This window comes from Schistocerca nitens, chromosome 3 (assembly GCF_023898315.1).
Source record: "Schistocerca nitens isolate TAMUIC-IGC-003100 chromosome 3, iqSchNite1.1, whole genome shotgun sequence".
Taxonomy (NCBI): domain Eukaryota; kingdom Metazoa; phylum Arthropoda; class Insecta; order Orthoptera; family Acrididae; genus Schistocerca; species Schistocerca nitens.
Genome location: NC_064616.1, coordinates 964,324,051 through 964,344,378, shown reverse-complemented (window position 1 = coordinate 964,344,378; position 20,328 = coordinate 964,324,051). Strand labels below are relative to the sequence as shown.

The 20,328-nt window shown below is 39.5% G+C and overlaps 1 protein-coding gene across 2 annotated transcripts in view; it reads right to left on the bottom strand.

The window, feature by feature from the left end:
* The window catches only part of LOC126249032 (peroxisomal targeting signal 1 receptor), a 244,690-nt gene that overhangs the window by 13,147 nt on the left and 211,215 nt on the right, over nt 1–20,328 (bottom strand). For both annotated transcript variants that reach the window (XM_049950646.1, XM_049950647.1), the window contains exon 14: nt 3,427–3,471. In XM_049950646.1, the coding sequence (XP_049806603.1) occupies nt 3,432–3,471 (40 nt within the window). In that variant the 3' untranslated portion in view covers nt 3,427–3,431. The remainder of the gene's footprint in view (nt 1–3,426; nt 3,472–20,328) is intronic.

The following is a 20,328-nucleotide window of genomic DNA, read 5'->3' as shown; positions in this document are numbered from 1 at the left end:
GGTGGGCTTTGGGGGAGCTGATGTGGGAGGGGGAATGGCTGTACTGGGCTTCAGAACATCCTCAGCTGTTGGAGGCGTCAGGGGCTGGCCCAAGTTCGCCACTGTACCTTTGTCTGCCATTCGAATAGGGGCTACTGGCTCTGAAACACTGGCTGCGTTGCAAGTGCACTGACAGCTGCATGTATTAGTGCCAACACTCACCACCTCTGTCTGCGTGGAGGCATCCACTTTTGGAGTAGGCTTCTGAACCAGGGAGGCAAAAGATGTAGCAAATGTGGGAGGTTGCATCGACTTAAAGATCTTCTTGGCCTCACCATAGGGGATACGCTTAGTTGTTTTTATTTCCTGGACTTTGCGTTCCTCTAAAAATATTCGGCAGTCCCTACTCCAAACAGGGTGGTTCCCAGAGCAATTGATACATTTGGCTGGAGAGGAGCAACCAACTCCGTCATGAGCAGCTTTACCACAGTTGACACAAGTCGCGTCGCCTTTGCATCCTAAGGTGGTATGCCCAAAACACTGGCATTTGAAACAGCGCATTGGGGTCGGGAAATAAGGCCTCACACTAAGGCGAAGAAAGCCAGCTTTCACATGTTCAGGAAGTTTCGTGCTACTGAAGGTTAGAATAGAGGAGTCGGATTTGACAAGATTGCCATCAACCCTCCTCATGATATGTTGAACATCAACGATACCTGCCGGAGCCCACTCACGTTGCAGTTCTTCCTTGGGAATGTCAACTAGATCCCGGTACGTCACAACACCTTCGCTGTAGTTCAAGGTGCTGTGCAGTTCAGTGTCTATGGCATACTCTCCAAGGCATTTAGCAGACTGAAGTTTAGTCGCTTGCTGGGAAGTGGAAGTTTCCACTAGCAAGGTCCCATTACGTAAGCGCTTCACCGATTTTAAGGAGCCACAGATTCCCTGCAATCCCTTTTGTATATAGAAGGGCGAAACCTTCTCGAAACTACCCTCCTTCCGTTTCACAATGAGAAACACATTGGATCACAAGAATGCATTCTGTTACCTAAGACTGGACTTTGTAAAGAAGCACCGGAGTAAGGGGGACTGACTGCACGGGCCCTCTTAAGAGACTGGGTGTTAGAACCTTCCAGCGGCCCACCCTTTCCGCTGGGAGGAAGAAAAGAAGATTTCGAAGGATCCATCGCGGTCCCACGAGCAGCTAGGGAACTACAAGTCCACCTAGACAGAGCCCCGCGTGCCTAGGTAAGCCTTATACAACTGAGGTGCGGCAGGTGCCCCAGAGGTTGCCCTCTATCGACTGTTCCACCTCAACAGCCATGCATCTCATCGGCGTGCAGCACACCTTGAGGTTGAGGGTTTTTTTATAGAGGTTTATTCCATCCTCGCGATCCGGGCGGTCAAGCCAAGATCCCCATTCCCTGAGACACACAACGTTCCACCGCCGCGCCGCACGGTGGTCGCTGAAGTATGCTCAGAGGTTACGGTGACAGGGGACTGGCGGCGCTTACCAGTCCCCAGCTCAGGCACCCCGGGGTCGCCAAGCCTGTACCCAGCAAATGAATGCTGAGCCCCTGGGGGCTCAGAAAATGAAGGCCAAAGTCATGGCATTGTAGTCAATTTGTGTGACACAGCTCAACCACTGGCTGCAGAATTTGAGGCATTTGCTGCATCATCAGATACAGCTACAGCAACTTCTTCAACGACTGCTATGGGAATGGGCTGCCTCCCTCTCCCTGCTGCACGACATAATTCACCTGTTTCTTCAAATTTCTTGATCATATTCTTCGGAGGATTTGCTGACATGAGGTATCTTTGCAACTCTTTCTGTCAGTAATATTCCTACAATGCAGCACTGATATTGCTGCCGATCTGATAAAACAACTTTGCCATCAGTGTAAGGTCTTCCTCCTCAATAGCCATTTTACACCAACAGTCACTTCAAAAACGAAATCAACATGCACCGCCAAGCAACAAACAGCATACTGACATCAAAACAGGAACCATTTGACATTCTGAATGCTAACAGCGAAAAGTGGAACTATTATTTTTTCAGATACTCCACAAGTGCACCAATTAATGAGCATACCTACAATGTTTTTATGCCCTGCAATGTGTGCAGCTCACACTGCAGTGCAGCACTCAGAACACCATCAGTTTAACTGCAGCCATCCGGTGTCAGAGAAATATGAGTAGTACTAAGACTCATTAAAATGCTATTTTTGTACTAACCATAACATGGTGCAGTACTGTGCTAATGATATTAAATCAGTTGTTAAACCATCAAAACAAAGATAAAAAAGAAACTTTATGTGAGAATTTCTACTTAACTTCTTGTATCTACATCTATGTGAATACTGATCACTACTCAACAAATGGAGGCAAAACTGAGCAGCAAACACAAAAATACAAGGACAAGGTGAATGGTTCTTGTTCTGGCAGTGAAATACTATGTATTCTGGTTTAAAAGTGTAACTATATTTGCGTTCACTCTCCTGTTAGGCCAACATTTAGTTGGCATCAATACACAAAGAGCATTAAGCAGTTTTCTGGTAGTTTCTTGTTAATATTGAGTATAGAGCAAGTTTCTCCGTGATTCTTTTCATATGTTTTTTTTATGATAACCTTGACTCATTCCACTTCCCGAAAGGGTCTCCTCCTACATGGGCTCTACAGCAGCTGAATGATGGAATGAATGAATAAAATAAATTAATAATTTTAATACAATGAAAATGTAAGTGAAGCATGGAAATTGAAATACAAAACATTTGATTGATTCATCATATATGTAACTAGTGTCACTTCATATCTGTAGTTAATTCAGGCTGCTTTAGTTCTTAACAAAAAATATTTTGAAACACTGTTCAATTTCTCTGATTCATTGCACATCCCAGAAGACTCTTTCAAATGGCAGAATCTTTCTGATTGTTCATATGCATGCAAAATGATGTTAAGATTGTGTTTTCTACTTGGATATGTGGTTGCCCTTTATACAGACAAAAACCTGGTCACATAGCATTAAAGTATTGATTCTGGTATACAATGCCAAAGGAAGCTTAGTAGATCTAAAATACACCATGTTTAGAAATGAATAGCTAGTGACTACCAAAATGTTAAAGAAAACCACAAAACATGACAAATGAAAGTGGAGTTAACAATACCAGAGAAGGAAATCCGCTACTCACCATATAGCGGAGATGCTGAGTCACAATACGCACAATAAAAAGATTCACACAATCAAAGCTTTTGGCCATTAAGGCCTTTGTCAGCAGTACACACACGTACACACATGCACTCACACAAACACAACTTGCACACACGTCTGCAGTCTGAGAGAGCTGAAACTACAAGTGGAGTTAACTGAGATAAATCTTCTCTATTCATTGCACCAGGAAGTTTGTCAGTTTTGTATTTAAAAAATAGAAATGAATACTATAGAATATTTACCTGTGTTACTCGACCTCAAATGCTTTTGACAGTTTCTCAAGGTCCCTGAAAGAAAAAGTTGCAAGAGTTTTATAAAGAATATTAAATAACTTTATGGACCTTATCAAACTATTCTCAACAGTCATCCGTCATTTACTCACTATGTAATTCTGAAAAAATAAAAATAAAAAAATAAAAATAAAAAAATAAAAAAAATATTTTTTGTAGTATAAATGACCTGGAACCATAAATCTAAAAGGTAAAAGTTGTAAATCAATACAGAAACACTATAATACGAGTATCAGTAATTTATTTGTGCAAGGATTAGACTAAAATGGTAATTTATTAGCAGAAAGTATTTAGCATTTGAAGATTCTGATATACACTTACTGTTACACCTTACTGACTACAAATACTGTGAAACAAATTTAAGCACTAAAAAGTACTGTGACATAAACAGAGAAAATGTTAAGGTATAACAAGATGCACAACACTGACCCATAAAATGTTTTGAGAAAGTTATGCAGCAATGCAAATGCCAAGAGCGACTGCAGTATATTTGGAGGTTCAAGCCATAATTTGGTAGTCTATGGCCAACTGACAGTATCAACAAATTAGTCTCTCACTACGAGAAATCTGTTCTTCACTAGGATGACTATGTTGAGAAATAAATACGTAGATATGAAGACTAGAGATGAAGAACGTTAATAACATTTGTTTTATTTAAAAAGACTTAAGAGTTCTCACACAAAAATTCATTACTTTTCAGCATGCCCTCGTATTTGAGTAGAATATGATGAGCACATGTACAAAATTTAGGGGAAGACTTGAAACAGCTCCTATAGGGCTAGCAGTAAAAACTGATAATGTATGTGTAGTGAAAATATTGTCAAAATTTGCACAAACTTACAAATAGCGTAGTTTGTACAAAAATTACACAGTCATCCCCCCCCCCCCCTACACACACACACACACACACACACACACACACACACACACACACACACACACACACAGGTCTTGTCCATGGCAGTCAACTTACACAAATAATTGGTCACAATCACAAGCCAGTCAGTATAGAATACAGGTTTAATGTTCAAGCTAAAGAATACAAACATTTAATAATACTGAAAGTAAAATAAAAATAAAAGCACTGAAAGATTGAAGACGTCATGGACCAGCCAATTCATGGATCAGTCAATCCATGGCTAATGGGTGGCAAGCCAGCTACTTCAGTCTTTTCATAGGTTTCAGCTGAGGTGTAAAAACTACATATGAAGTGAAAGCAAAACAGGAAGTTCCACCCATCTGGCAATCCATCATTCACTGCAGAATAGTGGTTGAATATTCACATCACAGTATTGTAAAAAAGGAGAATAGTGACGAGCACTGAATGAATGAACACATACCACTCTTCCAAATAAAACTCAAAACCATATCCTCCACTTGAATGTCATCAGCTACCATTAGAGACAAGAAGTTGTCAAGCTTCAGTGTTTGGCACAAAGCAGCCAAGCTAGTGAATTCTAACAGGACACGGGTCACCGACGGAGGGGTGTTGCAACAAAACTGAGGTGGATCCTCTCACCTGAGGATATGACCACGAGTTTGGCAGATATGGGCCAGCAAAAGATAGTAGATTCAGATTGAGAAGGGAAAAGAGAAGATTGCCACACAGTTGAGAGCCTTTTATGGTACACTGCCTAATTGTGGCAGCCACAGTGAGAAATTCCTTGTTTCAAGCCTACAAAAGCTGAAGACTTAGTGTCATCCACAAGTTGGATCCTTGTATTCTCATCTCCAGGAACTCCATCTCAGTAGTTTCCTTTGGTAACTGGTCCGCAAGATTGTTTCCCAGAATTCCTACACATTTTGGGGTCCAGAGGAATGCAATGGAGCTCCCAGTATCATAGAGGCAAGAAAAACAGACTGTGTATGGTCAAAATCAATTTGTTCTGAGGATGGCATTCACTTATGGCCAGCAGGTTGCTTAGAGAGTCACAACTGGTTAGGAAATTGTCGCAGGCGTGAGTGCAAATATAATGGAAGGCTTGAATAATGGACATGAATTCTGCTGTAAAAACACTACTGTAGTTAGTGTTATTCATGGCCCCTGGATATGTGAAGGCATGGCCGACATTATCATTGACATCTGGCCCATCATTCTATATGAGTGCTGAAGCAAGAAATTCAGCAAAAACTGAAAGAAACAAACATCAAAATGCAGACGGTCTATCATTTACTTTGATCCAATAGAAGGTTCGGTTGGATCTCTGGATGAGGCATGCACATGGGAGGTTTGGTGAAGGTAACGTGAAAAGAGGGTTCAGGGGAGGAAAGTGGAGGTCAGAGCGTGGAGACTTCAGATGAACCGCTACTGGGATACCTGACCAGAGTTACCTTTGTGAGAGTTGAATCCTCCTGCTAGAGAAAATTATATGGTTACTTGGGTGTTCAGGGTTTCTGTGGACCCATACTGTGTAATTTTGTAGTAATGGTGCAGTGTGAACCATACAGGAAGACAATGCTTGAGATATATAAAGGGGAGGGAGGGAGAGAGAGAGAGAGAGAGAGAGAGAGAGAGAGAGAGAGAGAGAGATATTCCAGTACTGTGACCTTCTGGGGCAGTTCTGTTTTAAATTTGTTGTGTCTTAAAATGTCATTTTAAAGCCATTTTTGTCCCAGCCTGTACAACAAGGCTGGCCACAAGGTGCATCCGAAACGCCCAAGTCACAAGCCAGATACCACTGTGGTAAAGCAGGTCATGAAGCCATAATGTCGAAGAGGTCACTGAGCCATCATATGGTCCTCCAGTTGGGATAGTGTAACAGAGCAACGTGGAATTATCCTACATGTGCTTATACCAATCATAACGTCAATATTACTGTTTCTTTCTTTTCCTTATCTTTTTTTCAGTAGTGGTACATATATGACAGTAACACGAAATAGCTAATTCCTTATCAACACAATGTTTCATTAAATTTTATTATTCACTATACAACTTAATGATTGTTGATGACAACAGTATATTTAGTTTTTATAATGAAAACATTTTATTTAAAGTAATATTCATGATTTACTAAACCTGCAAACCATGTGCACATCACATTACAAGAAGCTAAAATCTCTTTGTTTCAAGGTTGACCTAGCTCATTTAAAAGCTCTAATTATCCACTTTTCAACAATTTTTTTCCCAAAAACTTTAGTATTCATGAGCTATAAATATTCAAAATTTTCATGTTCAAGGATTTTCCAACCATAACACTTCATTCTTTCCTAAATCCAGTGCCATAGTCTTGTAGCCCTGATCTTAAACTGTTAGTTTGATAATTATTCCAGTTCAAGACTTCACTTTCTAGGAACTTTTTGGTGAACTCTGGGATCCCTGTAAACATTAAAACTGCTCTCCCTTCTCTCCCAGAAGATAGTACCTGTAATTTTTCCATTTTCTACATATACTGCTATTAGGTCAACAAATTTACTTCACTACCTATTGTATCGCTGTCCCTTTTATTATTCCTGTCTTACATTAATTTCTAAAATGGAACAGCTTAGTACTGTACCAGTTTGTAGTTTCTGTAATACATGCATCTATAAACAGGTGATGCACTGAAAGCCTTAACCCTTTGGGTACCAGTGGTTTCTGTCTGAAACCATCATTTTCATTAATTTTTTATAAGTACCAGTGCCTTTCACATGAAACCAATGATGCTATTGCAAGAGATAGATATCTAGTGGTACACTGAGGTACGTATATGAATGTAGTGGCATCGCAGCAGTCACTTACAACATTAAAGGCATTAGTCAGCATGGAGCTTGTGCTACACGATTGTAGAAGATTGAGAAATGTTCTTTTTTTAAATAGTTACCATAGTGAGGAAATCACTGACAGTGAAAGTAGGTACACCTGAAATTACTGTAATATAAATTTATGAGTGGTTTTGAAATGTAAGCACTGGGGTGGTATGTGCTTTTGATATAAATTCAATTTTATGTCCATTTTTGCTTATTATTGAGGATTATAATATGTTTTGGGCATCACAAGTTCATGGAAGTTTTGAGGTGTGAATTGTGCCTAGGAGAAATGTGAAACTGCTTTCAAATATATCTCAGGAAATGAAGGTGTCTGAAAACTGTATGTTTCAGTTCTTCCAAAGTGAAACACCTTCTTAAAACAACTGATTATTTACTTTTTGCCACCTTCTTCTTGTATTTGTTGCTTTCTACAATAATAAGATTAATATTGTGAAAAAAATTTACCATTATATTCCAAAGTGAAGCCACATCCTTAAAACAATTGATTGTTCTTGTTTTGCCATTTCTTCTTGTATTCGTTGCTTACTCTGATGGTAAAGTTGAATTTTGTGGAAGATTTTAAAATTAATTTTTTTTTCATATTATTGCAACTCAAAGGGTTAAGTAAGCACACCTACTAGTCAAACAGTACAGTAACTATGTTGTCAGACAGTTCGTTTCCACTAGTCGAAAGATGAACAGCTATGTAAAGTTTATATTTACACTATATATTAACTATGTGTCTGGTTAAGTTGACAGTGAATCTCAAACATATATAGTTACTTCATCGATTACTGCCACTTGCGAATTTATTGAATATGCTCAGAGTTCATGGAGCTTGCTGGCCCATTGCAAAGATACAAATCTCCTGCAGTTTTCAGATCTGTTCACCGAACTAAACCATTTGTTACTACATGTGAAGAGCAATGCAAACTAAATCCTGCAGAACCACAAGGAGGAGACAAAGCAGACATTCTGCAAGACTTATGAGGCAGAGGCACAAGTACTAGGTTGGTAATTTACAATAGGACTAGAGCTTTGTACAGATGCTAGAGTGTGCAGTGGTCGACACCCCAAAAGGGGTAACTGAGGCAGCAGCACATACCAGGCAGTGGAGTGTGTTGAGTTTCAACTGGCATTTCTCTTTTAATCTGACAAATAAAAGTCCCAAAAACAGGAATTAGTATGACTCTACCACATTAAGCAGTTCATCACAAAGATAAAGTTCTGGATGTGGGTGAACAGTTCTGTGTCATCAGAGGTACACAATGTTTTCATAGTGGAAAACTGCAAGTCATGGGAGAGAGCCCAGGCTTGCACTATCTTGATGGCACTGTGCAACTAGCAGTCAGCAACATTCATGGTTGAAGAACTGTAGTAAATACAAAACTCATTCACATACCAGGAGAGTAAGAAAATTGGCTTCACAGCCTTTGCAAGCCCATTAAACATTAACAGAAAAAGGGTCACACTCAGCATGGCCCCCTGTGATACTCCATTCTCCTGTATATGAAGGATACTGTAGGATGTCACAATGCATACGTGAAACAAGCAGAGAGAGAGAAAATTCTGGAAGGAGGTGGTCTCTAAAGCCCCACTCTCATGTGGTAAGGAGTGTTAATGTCATGGGATGACATATGCCTTCCTCATGTCAAAGAAAACAGAAGTGAAGTGTTGGCAGTGGGCAAAAGGTCTCCTAATAGAATTAAGTGGTCAGTTGTGGATCAGTCATCCTTAAATCTACAGTGCCTGTTGGATGAAAGCCCTTCACCTCAAGAGTGCAACATAGTCGTCGATTCACAATTTGTTGATGCAACTTATGCAGACCATTAGTGAGGCTGCTGATGGGCTTATAGCTGTCTATTTTTTAGGAGTTTTACCTTGTCTAAACTGCGACAATTGAGGTGCATTTTTCCGAAACTGAACAAGAGCAAAAAAGTAAATTTTGCAGGAAACACATTTTTTAAATATCATACTGAAATATTAGCTACATAAACGAGATAATTTAACACAGTTTCTTGTAGACAGACTTCCAACTGAGTGGTCAACCTTTCTAAATTTTTCATTGTTTATTTTAGAATGGAGGGTCAAAGTTTCCAAGTTTTTTTGAAAGTCAATAAATGCGAAGATGGAAGTTAAAAATTTTTGTAATACACACATTCAAATTCATGTTTTCCATTCCTTTTCTCTCCATTATTACAGTTACTTTACTGTTCATTTTGCACAGAAATTGACTAATCTGCTACAACATAGCACTTTACTATCATACTTTTGCATAAATGTTTGATAATCAGAACTGCATGATAGCATCAAACACTACTGAAACACTGCACAAAATACTGGCAACAAAAATACTAACCTGGAAATCTACTGATTGATTTCAACAGTGTTCTTACAAAACTCTTCTACACCTTCTGGTATATTAAAATGCCTAGTAAGTTTTAAGACAGACTTTTTCTTTTCCTTGCTGGTCATGTTCTTCTTTTCCAAGGTGGCAGCTTTCATCAATTCCTGGCTGCAGTTTCTAGACTTCTGTAGACTTCTGTACTTCAACCTGTACATGACTTTTACTACAAGAGTCTAATACTGACAGCAATACAATATTCTTGGAATTTTTGTACGCCATCACTCACTGAAAATACAATTTGAAAGGTAGCTTACATTATAAGGGTTTAAGTGCACTGGACTTGAAATCCTGTGCATCCCAATCTTAATGTAGTATCTTTATGATGCCATGTTGTTCCAGCATTTTACAGTATTCAGTCACTGAAAGAATATCTTCCTTTTACTTGTAGTCTTTATCCACTCTACCAAACACTTTATCAGGATTATAACTATAACCATGAATAGGGAACTAAAGCACTTGCTTATTACATTTTCTGTTTTTTTCTGACAAAGGCTATTGTGCACATGAATAATATATTTTTATTTCAACTGTTACAGGAGTCAGGAAACAAATTAATTTCATTTACAGCATTTTGTGGCTGGGACACCTTAATAAGGTTTCTGAGAAAATCCAATAGAGTGGAGGCTACTTGGCTGCATCCTTTCTGTAATCTTGTTTCAAGCCAAGTATAGAAATCAGTCCTTTCCTTTTCCTGTGCTCCAGAACTGTATAGCCACACCTGCCTTTAACAGAACACTTCACTTACACAGTGCTCTGGTACTGACTGTATATCAAAACATACTTTAAATACATTTGGATTTTCCTCCTTCATTACTACATAAAACTTTCTTGGATGAAGTTTGTGCAATCTATGGTTTGTTATTAACAGATTATTTTCCTTCGGATCTTGTTCCTTTTGAGAGTTTCTTTGGACATCCCCGATGTTGCTTAAAATGTTCCGGCTCCTTTTTTCCCTATGCTGTGCCTCATAGAGACAGTCTTTATGTTCCTTCTCCCTGAGAAAAGCTGGCTCAAACTGAGCAATACTCCCGAATTAATGTTGTTGTGTAAACTACTAATCTATTTCTATTGTTGGTTCTGCCAGAAAAGTCTCTCATATTATCATTAACAGTGATGTCCTGTATTTTATTCTCCCTTCAGATCCCTCAGAAGCAAAGCACAGTTTGCATTTATCGACTTTTGCTTTAACTGGCTAAGAGCAAACACAGAGTTTTGGAAAATTCAGGGTTTTCAACGCCCTACAACAGCAGCATATATCGGCTCTTGACAAAACTGTTTTAAAAGGTGAAGCATGGCAACGAGATTGATTTGTAACTACAAAAATCTAAATGTTGAAAAATGGAGCATTTATCAACTTTTCAAAAAGTGTTCCTCTATTGCATTTTCCCTCCACATGATGGGAAGTGCATCATTACACCAATGCAATTGAAGACTGCAAATATGTGGAATTGTTAATCTACAGTTAGATGTTGTAGCATTTGATTATGGATTCCATCAGGCTCTGGTGCCATCTAGTGACTAAGGGCCATAGCACTGAGGAGGTCCCATGCCTCCTGGACATGATCCTAAATAGGCATCCCCCAGGCCACATCATACAGCTCTCTGTTAAACTATCACAATCGAGCTGGAACTCACAGAGATGCACAGGGGTGTCTCACACAGATCATCCCAGAGTGCTTTTAATAAAAATGAGCATTATATGGTTCCAAAAACTGAGTAGTTAAGGTCAGTTTCTTATACTCTACCCATCTTTTGATAGAGGGAAGGCTGAGCAGTAAATGTCAGTTGCAGACAAAGTGTGCAATGAAGCACTCTGCATTAACAGTAGGATCAGAATGAATCTTGCCATCAAAGAGGATACTGAAAATACTGGTTGCTAGCTGGTGACCATACGTACAACAGAACTTGACTCAGCTGTGTTTTGTAAGGTACCGTGCTGCACCAAAGAGCCTTTTGAAGGCAGTAAGGTTCTGCACTGATGGGGTGATGCTTATGTCATTGGAGTGCTCACCTGTGAAATTTGATTGCCTTAAGGATTTCCTGTGTGCGTCATGGAACTGGGTTGGGATGGTAGTACAGTATTAACAGCATGCCACTAAGCTTTCTGGATGGACTATCGTCAAGAGTGCTCAGCTGGGTAACAGAGTGGGAGTGGCATGAGAGTCAAGAAATGAACACTCTCGCAGAGGTCATTGTGTACCCTCCATTGAATTGAGTGGGGGATCCAGCCTGAAACCCAGGTACAGGTACTTATACAAATGAAATGACAGAATTTCAGAGACTTCACTGGTCTCATTAAGATATGGTTTTATGTTCATAGACAGAAGCGCTTCACTCACTGCTTCAGTCTATATACACAAAATCTTATCTTTATGAGACCAGTAAAGTATCTGAAATTGTGTCATTTCATTTGTATCACATATTTAGTTCATTTTCTAATATCCATTCAGTCCCAACATATACCATGAAGAGAAAGGCTACCAAATATGCTATGCATAGAAAGTTGCTCTTCAGAGTCACTCATAATATTGGTAAAGCAGAACACATGGAAGCACCCAACTCTGCTGAATGACCAGCTGGAACCTTACAAGGCAACACTGCAGGGCCAGGAGTGGAACAGAGTTAGTTGTAAGGAGCTGACACATGTGAACATGAGCCGCACAGTTTTGTAATGGTGGATATATGAAACTACAAATGTGCAGGTACCTGACAACACCCATATTTTAATGCACTGGCTACTGTGTTAGGTTTTGGGTGCCTATTTTGAACATTCACACAACAGGTGCTTAAGACGGAATTGCACAGAGGATGGAATGTGGGCCATGACGAGTGACCTTCCCCAAAAAGCCCACACTAATATAAAATTTTGAAAAAAGTGAAGGTAATACCAAATTCTGAGGACCAAACATAGCTTAATCAAAAAATTTTGGGAAGAAAGCTTAAATATGTAACCCTATTTACGTCCCCATTAGAAAAGTCAGATTGTCAACAAGGAAGTTGTCCTACAGACCAAGTCAGAGAGAAGGTGCAGTTGCAAAATAGGACTGCAACATGGAAAATGAAGGGCTACTTCAATGGCTTGCCCTCCGCAAAAGAGTTGTGAGCCCTTGGGGACAGGATAGCCACAAGTTAGACTTAAGGTATCGTTAAAGGAAGTAGTACCACAAGGGCTCCGGGTCCTGTGTTCACCACGTATTGACAAAAGAACTGTGAGCCTTCTGCAGAGGTTAGTGATCTTGAAATGGAAACATGTTAGGAAGGAATGCAACTGAAATATCTGCTTCAGTATTGAAATATGTTAATGCTAATGATTGGCCACTGAAGAGAAATGTAACATTTTATAATAGGAACAATGATATATGAATAAACATAATAATTGACATGTGGCAGTTCTTGAATGACAATTTTTTTTATTATGGTCAAATATCTATGATCTGTGGTAGCTGTCTGAAGTAACTGTTACTGCTTTTATACTTTTCATAATATGTTACAGGTTTCAAAAGGTTACCCAATTAAGAAATGGGAGAAAATCCTTTGGTTACATCTTACTGGGAATTAAGGGGATAGACAAGGGTAGTTCACTATGTTAAACCTAGACACTCATGTCATGCAGCTTTTAACATCTATAAGAAACCATTTTATGGGTAACCAATACGAATGAGCTGTTCAACCAACACCATACAGCTGGCAGTGAGTTAATATCTGAAACTGCAGTGAACAGAGAGCTCTGTCAATATTTAGTATGGTTCAAGTGTGCTCCAAATTCTTTGAAGCCCTAATAGGTTAGTGTACCACAGATAGAGTTGCCAGATGCCCTCTTGATACATATGAGTTCCTCAGCAGAGGTGAAATAATATTGGGAGTAGTGAACCGAAGGGACTGGGGCAATGTATTTAGACTATGAAGCAGTCCCCTCTACTTTAGCGCTCACAACTTGTAACATGATGTTTGACATCATCAATAACCTGAAATTTAAAAAAAACAATTGCTTCTGCTACCATTTTCATAAGGCCAACACATAGCAGAACTTTAGGAACTGAAGACAGCTGGGTCAAGTTGAATGAGTAATCAATTAACATCAAATGAGAGAATGCAATGGCCCAGCATAGACTAATTGGTGGCAACTCAAAGAAGAGGAAAATGACATCATTTCAGCCATCAATATTTCACTTTATACTAATGAGAAACAACATTGGATGCCCCGAACGAATGTTTCGTAGCAGAACCTCAAGGAAAATTAGGTACCATAAAAACCAAAAGATGTAAAATCTATCACCTGACTTGGCTATGGACTGAAGAGGAGATGAAGGCTGTGCATTTTAAAAAGCAGTATATCAAAAATTGCTTGCTTCTAACACAGAGGAAAATTTGAATGATTATCATGATGCTAGGGTTGCAGCGAAGAAGGTAGCTGCAGCACCAAAATCAGTTCACTTCAGCTACATCTGTGACAAACTTGAAACAGCAACTGCAGAGTGAGAAATCTATCGACTTGTGAAGCAATATCATAGGCAAACAGTGGACATGGAAAAATTCTTTGGAATCAACAATGAAGATAGCAAACTTGTCACCAATAGGAAAAATAGCACAGTGATGGTGACAATACTTTGAGAAAATTTGCAGTGAGGAGTTTCCACATGCTTCAATTTCAGTGTAAACACCTTTCAGAAACAGTCACAGGATTAGGTAGTTGATGCATTGCATAAAACGAAAAATGGAAAGTTAATGGGACAACACTGCATACCTGCGAATCTGTGGAAAACAAAGCACAAAGTACTGGGGGTTTAACTGAATGGTTGGCAGATTTCTTCAATAAAATTATCAAAGAGAGAAGGATTCCAGCTAATTGGACATGTAATACAACAGTTCCACTCTGGAAGCAAAAGGGTAGTCCAGCTGACTGTAGCAACTATCAATCAATACATCTTCTATCGTACAGAATGGAGGTCCTGGAATGCACCATAAGTGAAAGAAATTATCATTCTCACCTCCAATCAATGTGGATTTGTGAAGAGCTGTGGGATAACAGATTCTACCCATACTGCTCACCTACTCATTGAAAAACACCATGAGAAGTCAAGGCAACTATATCTGGTCTTCCTTGACCTTGAAAAAACCTTTGAACAAGTTCTGAACTAGTTGATCTGGCTTGCTCTACAAGAGCATGGACTACCTGAAAAGCTAGTTGTATGTGTCACACTGCCTTACCATGAACCCAAGAGCTGGATAAATCAGCTGCTGGAGTACTGGACGAGTTTCCTGTTTCTGTAGGAGTGTGTCAGAGATATCTCTTAGCCTCTCCTCTTCATCAGAGCCATGGATACAGTCACAGTAGACCTCCAGAAAACAGCACCCCGGTCATTACTGTATGCTGGTGATGTGCTGTTGGCCTCTGAAGACAAGACTGATCTGTAATGTCAAGTCAAGACTGGAACAACCACCTTTCAGAAACAGGTCTATGACTCAACATGCAAAAAATTCAGCCTCTCACCACAGATCTAATTGACTTGGATACCATCAGAATCAATGGTGCTGACCTCTTAATGACAAGGACTTTTAACTACCCACGTTTGACAGTTGTTGCTGGTGGGAATATCACTGCAGAAATCTAATTGCATGTGGCTCAAATGGCATTGTAGTCTGTGAGTGGAAGATTTCAAACAGGTTCAAGTTCCAAGTATCCCACTCTCTCATTGGTTCAGTTGCACTGCATATTGCTGAATGCTGGCTTTCAACAAAAGAAGTGACACAATGACTTGCTGTCCTGGAAATAGAGTTGCTCAGGTGGACATCTAGATTAACACTACATGATCGTGTCACAAATAATGAAGATAGTAATCTATATTATCACCAATATTAGACAAGATGAGAGAAAGACATCTACGATGGTATGGGCATGTTCTTAGAGCAGACACATTAGGCAATACTGGTTTTAGTTTGAGACTAAATGGTGAATGCCTAGCAGAGTACCTGGGCAGTGATGGCTTGGCACTCTGCTAGAAAATCTCAAGATCTCAGGCCTGCATCTGGATCTCACAAAAGATTGGATCAAATGGCAACAGAGAGGCAAAACAGCGGAACCTGTCAGCATTCAGGACAAATGCTGCTGAAGAAGAATAAGACATAATAGACTTATTAAAAAGGTGGCAAAAACCATCAAATATAATTAAAACTGGAATACATGTCTTTTCTATAAAGGAATAGGCTAGTGAGCAAATGCAAGTGTAGGCTTTTCTGTAAACAAGAAAATGAAAATAATATTACTATACTGAAGGAATCTCATACAGAATAGCAAGTCTTGTTTTAAAAACAAACAAGTTATATACCATAAAAATATTCAAATCACCGTAACAGCTTGCTGTCATCTGATGCAGTAGCAGACCTCTACAAAGGACTGATAGAAAACAGAAAATCCCACAAGTTTACAATGGGGGACTTTCATGTGAAAGTGGGACAACATGTAACGAGAAATTAAAGAAGGTATACACTAGTTGTCCTTAACAGATGTGATCTGACTCCTATATATGCCAGATAATACAATGACAACTGCAGTCTGATTTCAACAAGCATGAGCACTTGATAATGAAGACACTATTCCTGTTCAAGAATTCCTCTATGGTATAGAAGGAATTGTCAAGTAGATACGATTTCAATTTATTTTTGAAGTTATTACTGCTGTCTGTCAGACATTTTATTTCATCTGGTAATTTGTCAAAAAATGTTATTGCAGCATATTTTACCCCTTTCTGTGCCAAAGATAGGTTGAGTAAAGGATAGTGTAAGTCTTTCTTTTTTCTGGTATTATAATCATGAATGCCTCCCCCCATGAACCATAGACCTTGCCGTTGGTGGGGAGGCTTGCGTGCCTCAGCGATACAGATAGCCGTACCGTAGGTGCAACCACAACGGAGGGGTATCTGTTGAGAGGCCAGACAAACGTATGGTTCCTGAAGAGGGGCAGCAGCCTTTTCAGTAGTTGCAGGGGCAACAGTCTGGATGATTGACTGATCTGGCCTTGTAACAATAACCAAAACGGCCTTGCTGTGCTGGTACTGCGAACAGCTGAAAGCAAGGGGAAACTACGGCCGTAATTTTTTCCCGAGGGCATGCAGCTTTACTGTATGGATAAATGATGATGACGTCCTCTTGGGTAAAATATTCCGGAGGTAAAATAGTCCCCCATTCGGATCTCCGGGCGGGGACTACTCAGGAGGACGTCGTTATCAGGAGAAAGAAAACTGGCGTTCTACGGACCGGAGCGTGGAATGTCAGATCCCTTAATCGGGCAGGTAGGTTAGAAAATTTAGAAAGGGAAATGGATAGGTTAAAGTTGGATATAGTGGGAACTAGTGAAGTTCGGTGGCAGGAGGAACAAGACTTTTGGTCAGGTGAATACAGGGTTATAAATACAAAATCAAATAGGGGTAATGCAGGAGTAGGTTTAATAATGAATAAAAAAATAGGAATGCGGGTAAGCTACTACAAACAGCACAGCGAATGCATTGTTGTGGCCCAGATAGACACAAAGCCCACGCCTACGACAGTAGTACAAGTCCATATGCCTACTAGCTCTGCAGATGACGAAGAAATTGAAGACACATATGATGAGATAAAAGAAATTATTCAGATAGTGAAGGGAGACGAAAATTTAATAGTCATGGGTGACTGGAATTCGATAGTAGGAAAAGGGAGAAAAGGAAACGTAGTAGGTGAATATTTTGGGTTAAGAAATGAAAGAGGAAGCCGCCTGGTGGAATTTTGCACAAAGCACAACTTAATCATAGCTAACACTTGGTTCAAGAATCATAAAAGAAGGTTGTATACATGGAAGAAGCCTGGAGATACTGACAGGTTTCAGACTGATTATATAATGGTAAGGCAGAGATTTAGGAACCAGGTTTTAAATTGTAAGACATTTCCAGGGGCAGATGTGGATTCTGACCACAATCTATTGGTTATGAACTGCAGATTGAAACTGAAGAAACTGCAAAAAGGTGGGAATCTAAGGAGATGGGACCTGGATAAACTGACTAAACCAGAGGTTGTATAGAGTTTCAGGAAGAGCATAAGGGAACAATTGACAAGAATGGGGGAAAGAAAAACAGTAGAACAAGAATGGGTAGCTTCGAGGGATGAAGTAGTGAAGGCAGCAGAGGATCAAGTAGGTAAAAAGACGAGGGCTAGTAGAAATCCTTGGGTGACAGAAGAAATATTGAATTTAATTGACGAAAGGAGAAAATATAAAAATGCAGTAAATGAAACAGGCAAAAAGGAATACAAACGTCTCAAAAATGAGATCGACAGGACGTGCAAAATGGCTGAGCAGGAATGGCTAGAGGACAAATGTAAGGATGTAGAGGCGTGTCTCACTAGGGGTAAGACAGATACTGCCTACAGGAAAATTAAAGAGACATTTGGAGAAGAGAGAACCACTTGTATGAATATCAAGAGCTGAGATGGAAACCCAGTTCTAAGCAAAGAAGGGAAAGCAGAAAGGTGGAAGGAGTATATTGAGGGTCTATACAAGGGCGATGTGCTTGAGGGCAATGTTATAGAAATGGAAGAGGATGTAGATGAAGGTGAAATGGGAGATATCATACTGCGTTAAAGAGTTTGACAAAGCACTGAAAGACCTAAGTCGAAACAAGGGCCCGGGAGTAGACATCATTCCATTAGAACTACTGACAGCCTTAGGAGAGCCAGTCCTGACAAAACTCTACCATCTGGTGAGCAAAATGTACGAGACAGGCGGCATACCCTCAGACTTCAAGAAGAATATAATAATTCCAATCCCAAAGGAAGCAGGTGTTGACAGATGTGAAAATTACCGAACTATCAGTTTAATAAGTCACAGCTGCAAAATACTAACGCAAATTATTTACAGACGAATGGAAAAACTGGTAGAAGCCATTTGGATTCTGTAGAAATATGGGAACACGTGAGGCAATACTGACCCTACGACTTATTTTAGAAGCTAGATTAAGAAAAGGCAAACCTACGTTTCTAGCATTTGTAGACTTAGAGAAAGCTTTTGACAATGTTGACTGGAATACTCTCTTTCAAATTCTAAAGGTGGCAGGGGTAAAATATAGGGAGCGAAAGGCTATTTACAATTTGTACAGAAACCAGATGGCAGTTATAAGAGTCGAGGGACATGAAAGGGAAGCAGTGGTTGGGAAAGGAGTGAGACAGGGTTGTAGCCTCTCCCCGATGTTATTCAATCTGTATACTGAGCAAGCAGTAAAGGAAACAAAAGAAAAATTCGGAGTAGGTATTAAAATCCATGGAGAAGAAATAAAAACTTTACGGTTCGCCGATGACATTGTAATTCTGTCAGAGAGAGCAAAGGACTTGGAAGAGCAGTTGAACGGAATGGACAGTGTCTTGAAAGGAGGATATAAGATGAACATCAACAAAAGCAAAACGAGGATAATGGAATGTAGTCTAATTAAGTCAGGTCATACTGAGGGAATTAGATTGGGAAATGAGACACTTAAAGTAGTAAGGGAGTTTTTTTTATTTGGGGAGCAAAATAACTGATGATGGTCAAAGTAGAGAGGATATAAAATGTAGACTGGCAATGGCAAGGAAAGCGTTTCTGAAAAAGAGAAATTTGTTAACATCAATTATAGATTTAAGTGTCAGGAAGTCGTTTCTGAAAGTATTTGTATGGAGTGTAGCCATGTATGGAAGTGAAACATGGACAATAAATAGTTTGGACAAGATGAGAATAGAAGCTTTCGAAATGTGGTGTTACAGAAGAATGCTGAAGATTAGATGGGTGGATCACATAACTAATGAGGAGGTACTGAATAGAATTGGGGAGAAGAGGAGTTTGTGGCACAACTTGACTAGAAGTAGGGATCAGTTGGTAGGACATGTTCTGAGGCATCAAGGGATCACCAATTTAGTATTGGAGGGCAGAGTGGAGGGTAAAAATCGTAGAGGGAGACCAAGAGATGAATACACTAAGCAGATTCAGAAGGATGTAGACTGCAGTACGTACTGGGAGATGAAGAAGCTTGCACAGGATAGAGTAGCATGGAGAGCTGCATCAAACATCAAACATCAAACAACAACAACAACAACAATCATGAATGTCACTGTTGTTTTTAAACTGGTCCACGTTGTTGAGAACAAATTTCATTAGTGAGTAAATGTACTGTGAGACTGTTGTAAGAATTCCCAATCTTTTAAAAAGATGCCTACAAGATGTGCGACTATGAACTGCACACATTATTCTAACTACTTTCTTTTGGGCAGCGAATACTTCTTGTCTAAATGTTGAGTTACCCAAAAATATTATTCCGTATGACACCAGAGAGTGAAAGTATGTAAAGTATAATAGCTTACTAATTTCTGTATCCTCAAAACTGGCAATTATTCTGATTGCATAAGTTGCTGAACCTAGTTGCTTTAGAAGATCCAAAATATGAATTTTCCAATTAAGATTCTCGTCTATATGAACACCCAAAAACTTAGTACGCTCTACCATGTCTACTGACTTCTGCTGATGTGTTTTATTTATTGAAGGAACTGTACTTTTTGCAGCAGAAAATTGGATGTACTGTGTTTTTTCAAAGTTTAGAGCAAGCCCATTTGCAGAAAATCAATTAATGACTTTTCCAAAGTCCTTATTTGTATCATTTTCAATTGGAGTTTCTTTTACTGGATTAATAATGATGCTTGTATCATCAGCAAACAGTGTCAGTTCAGCTTCC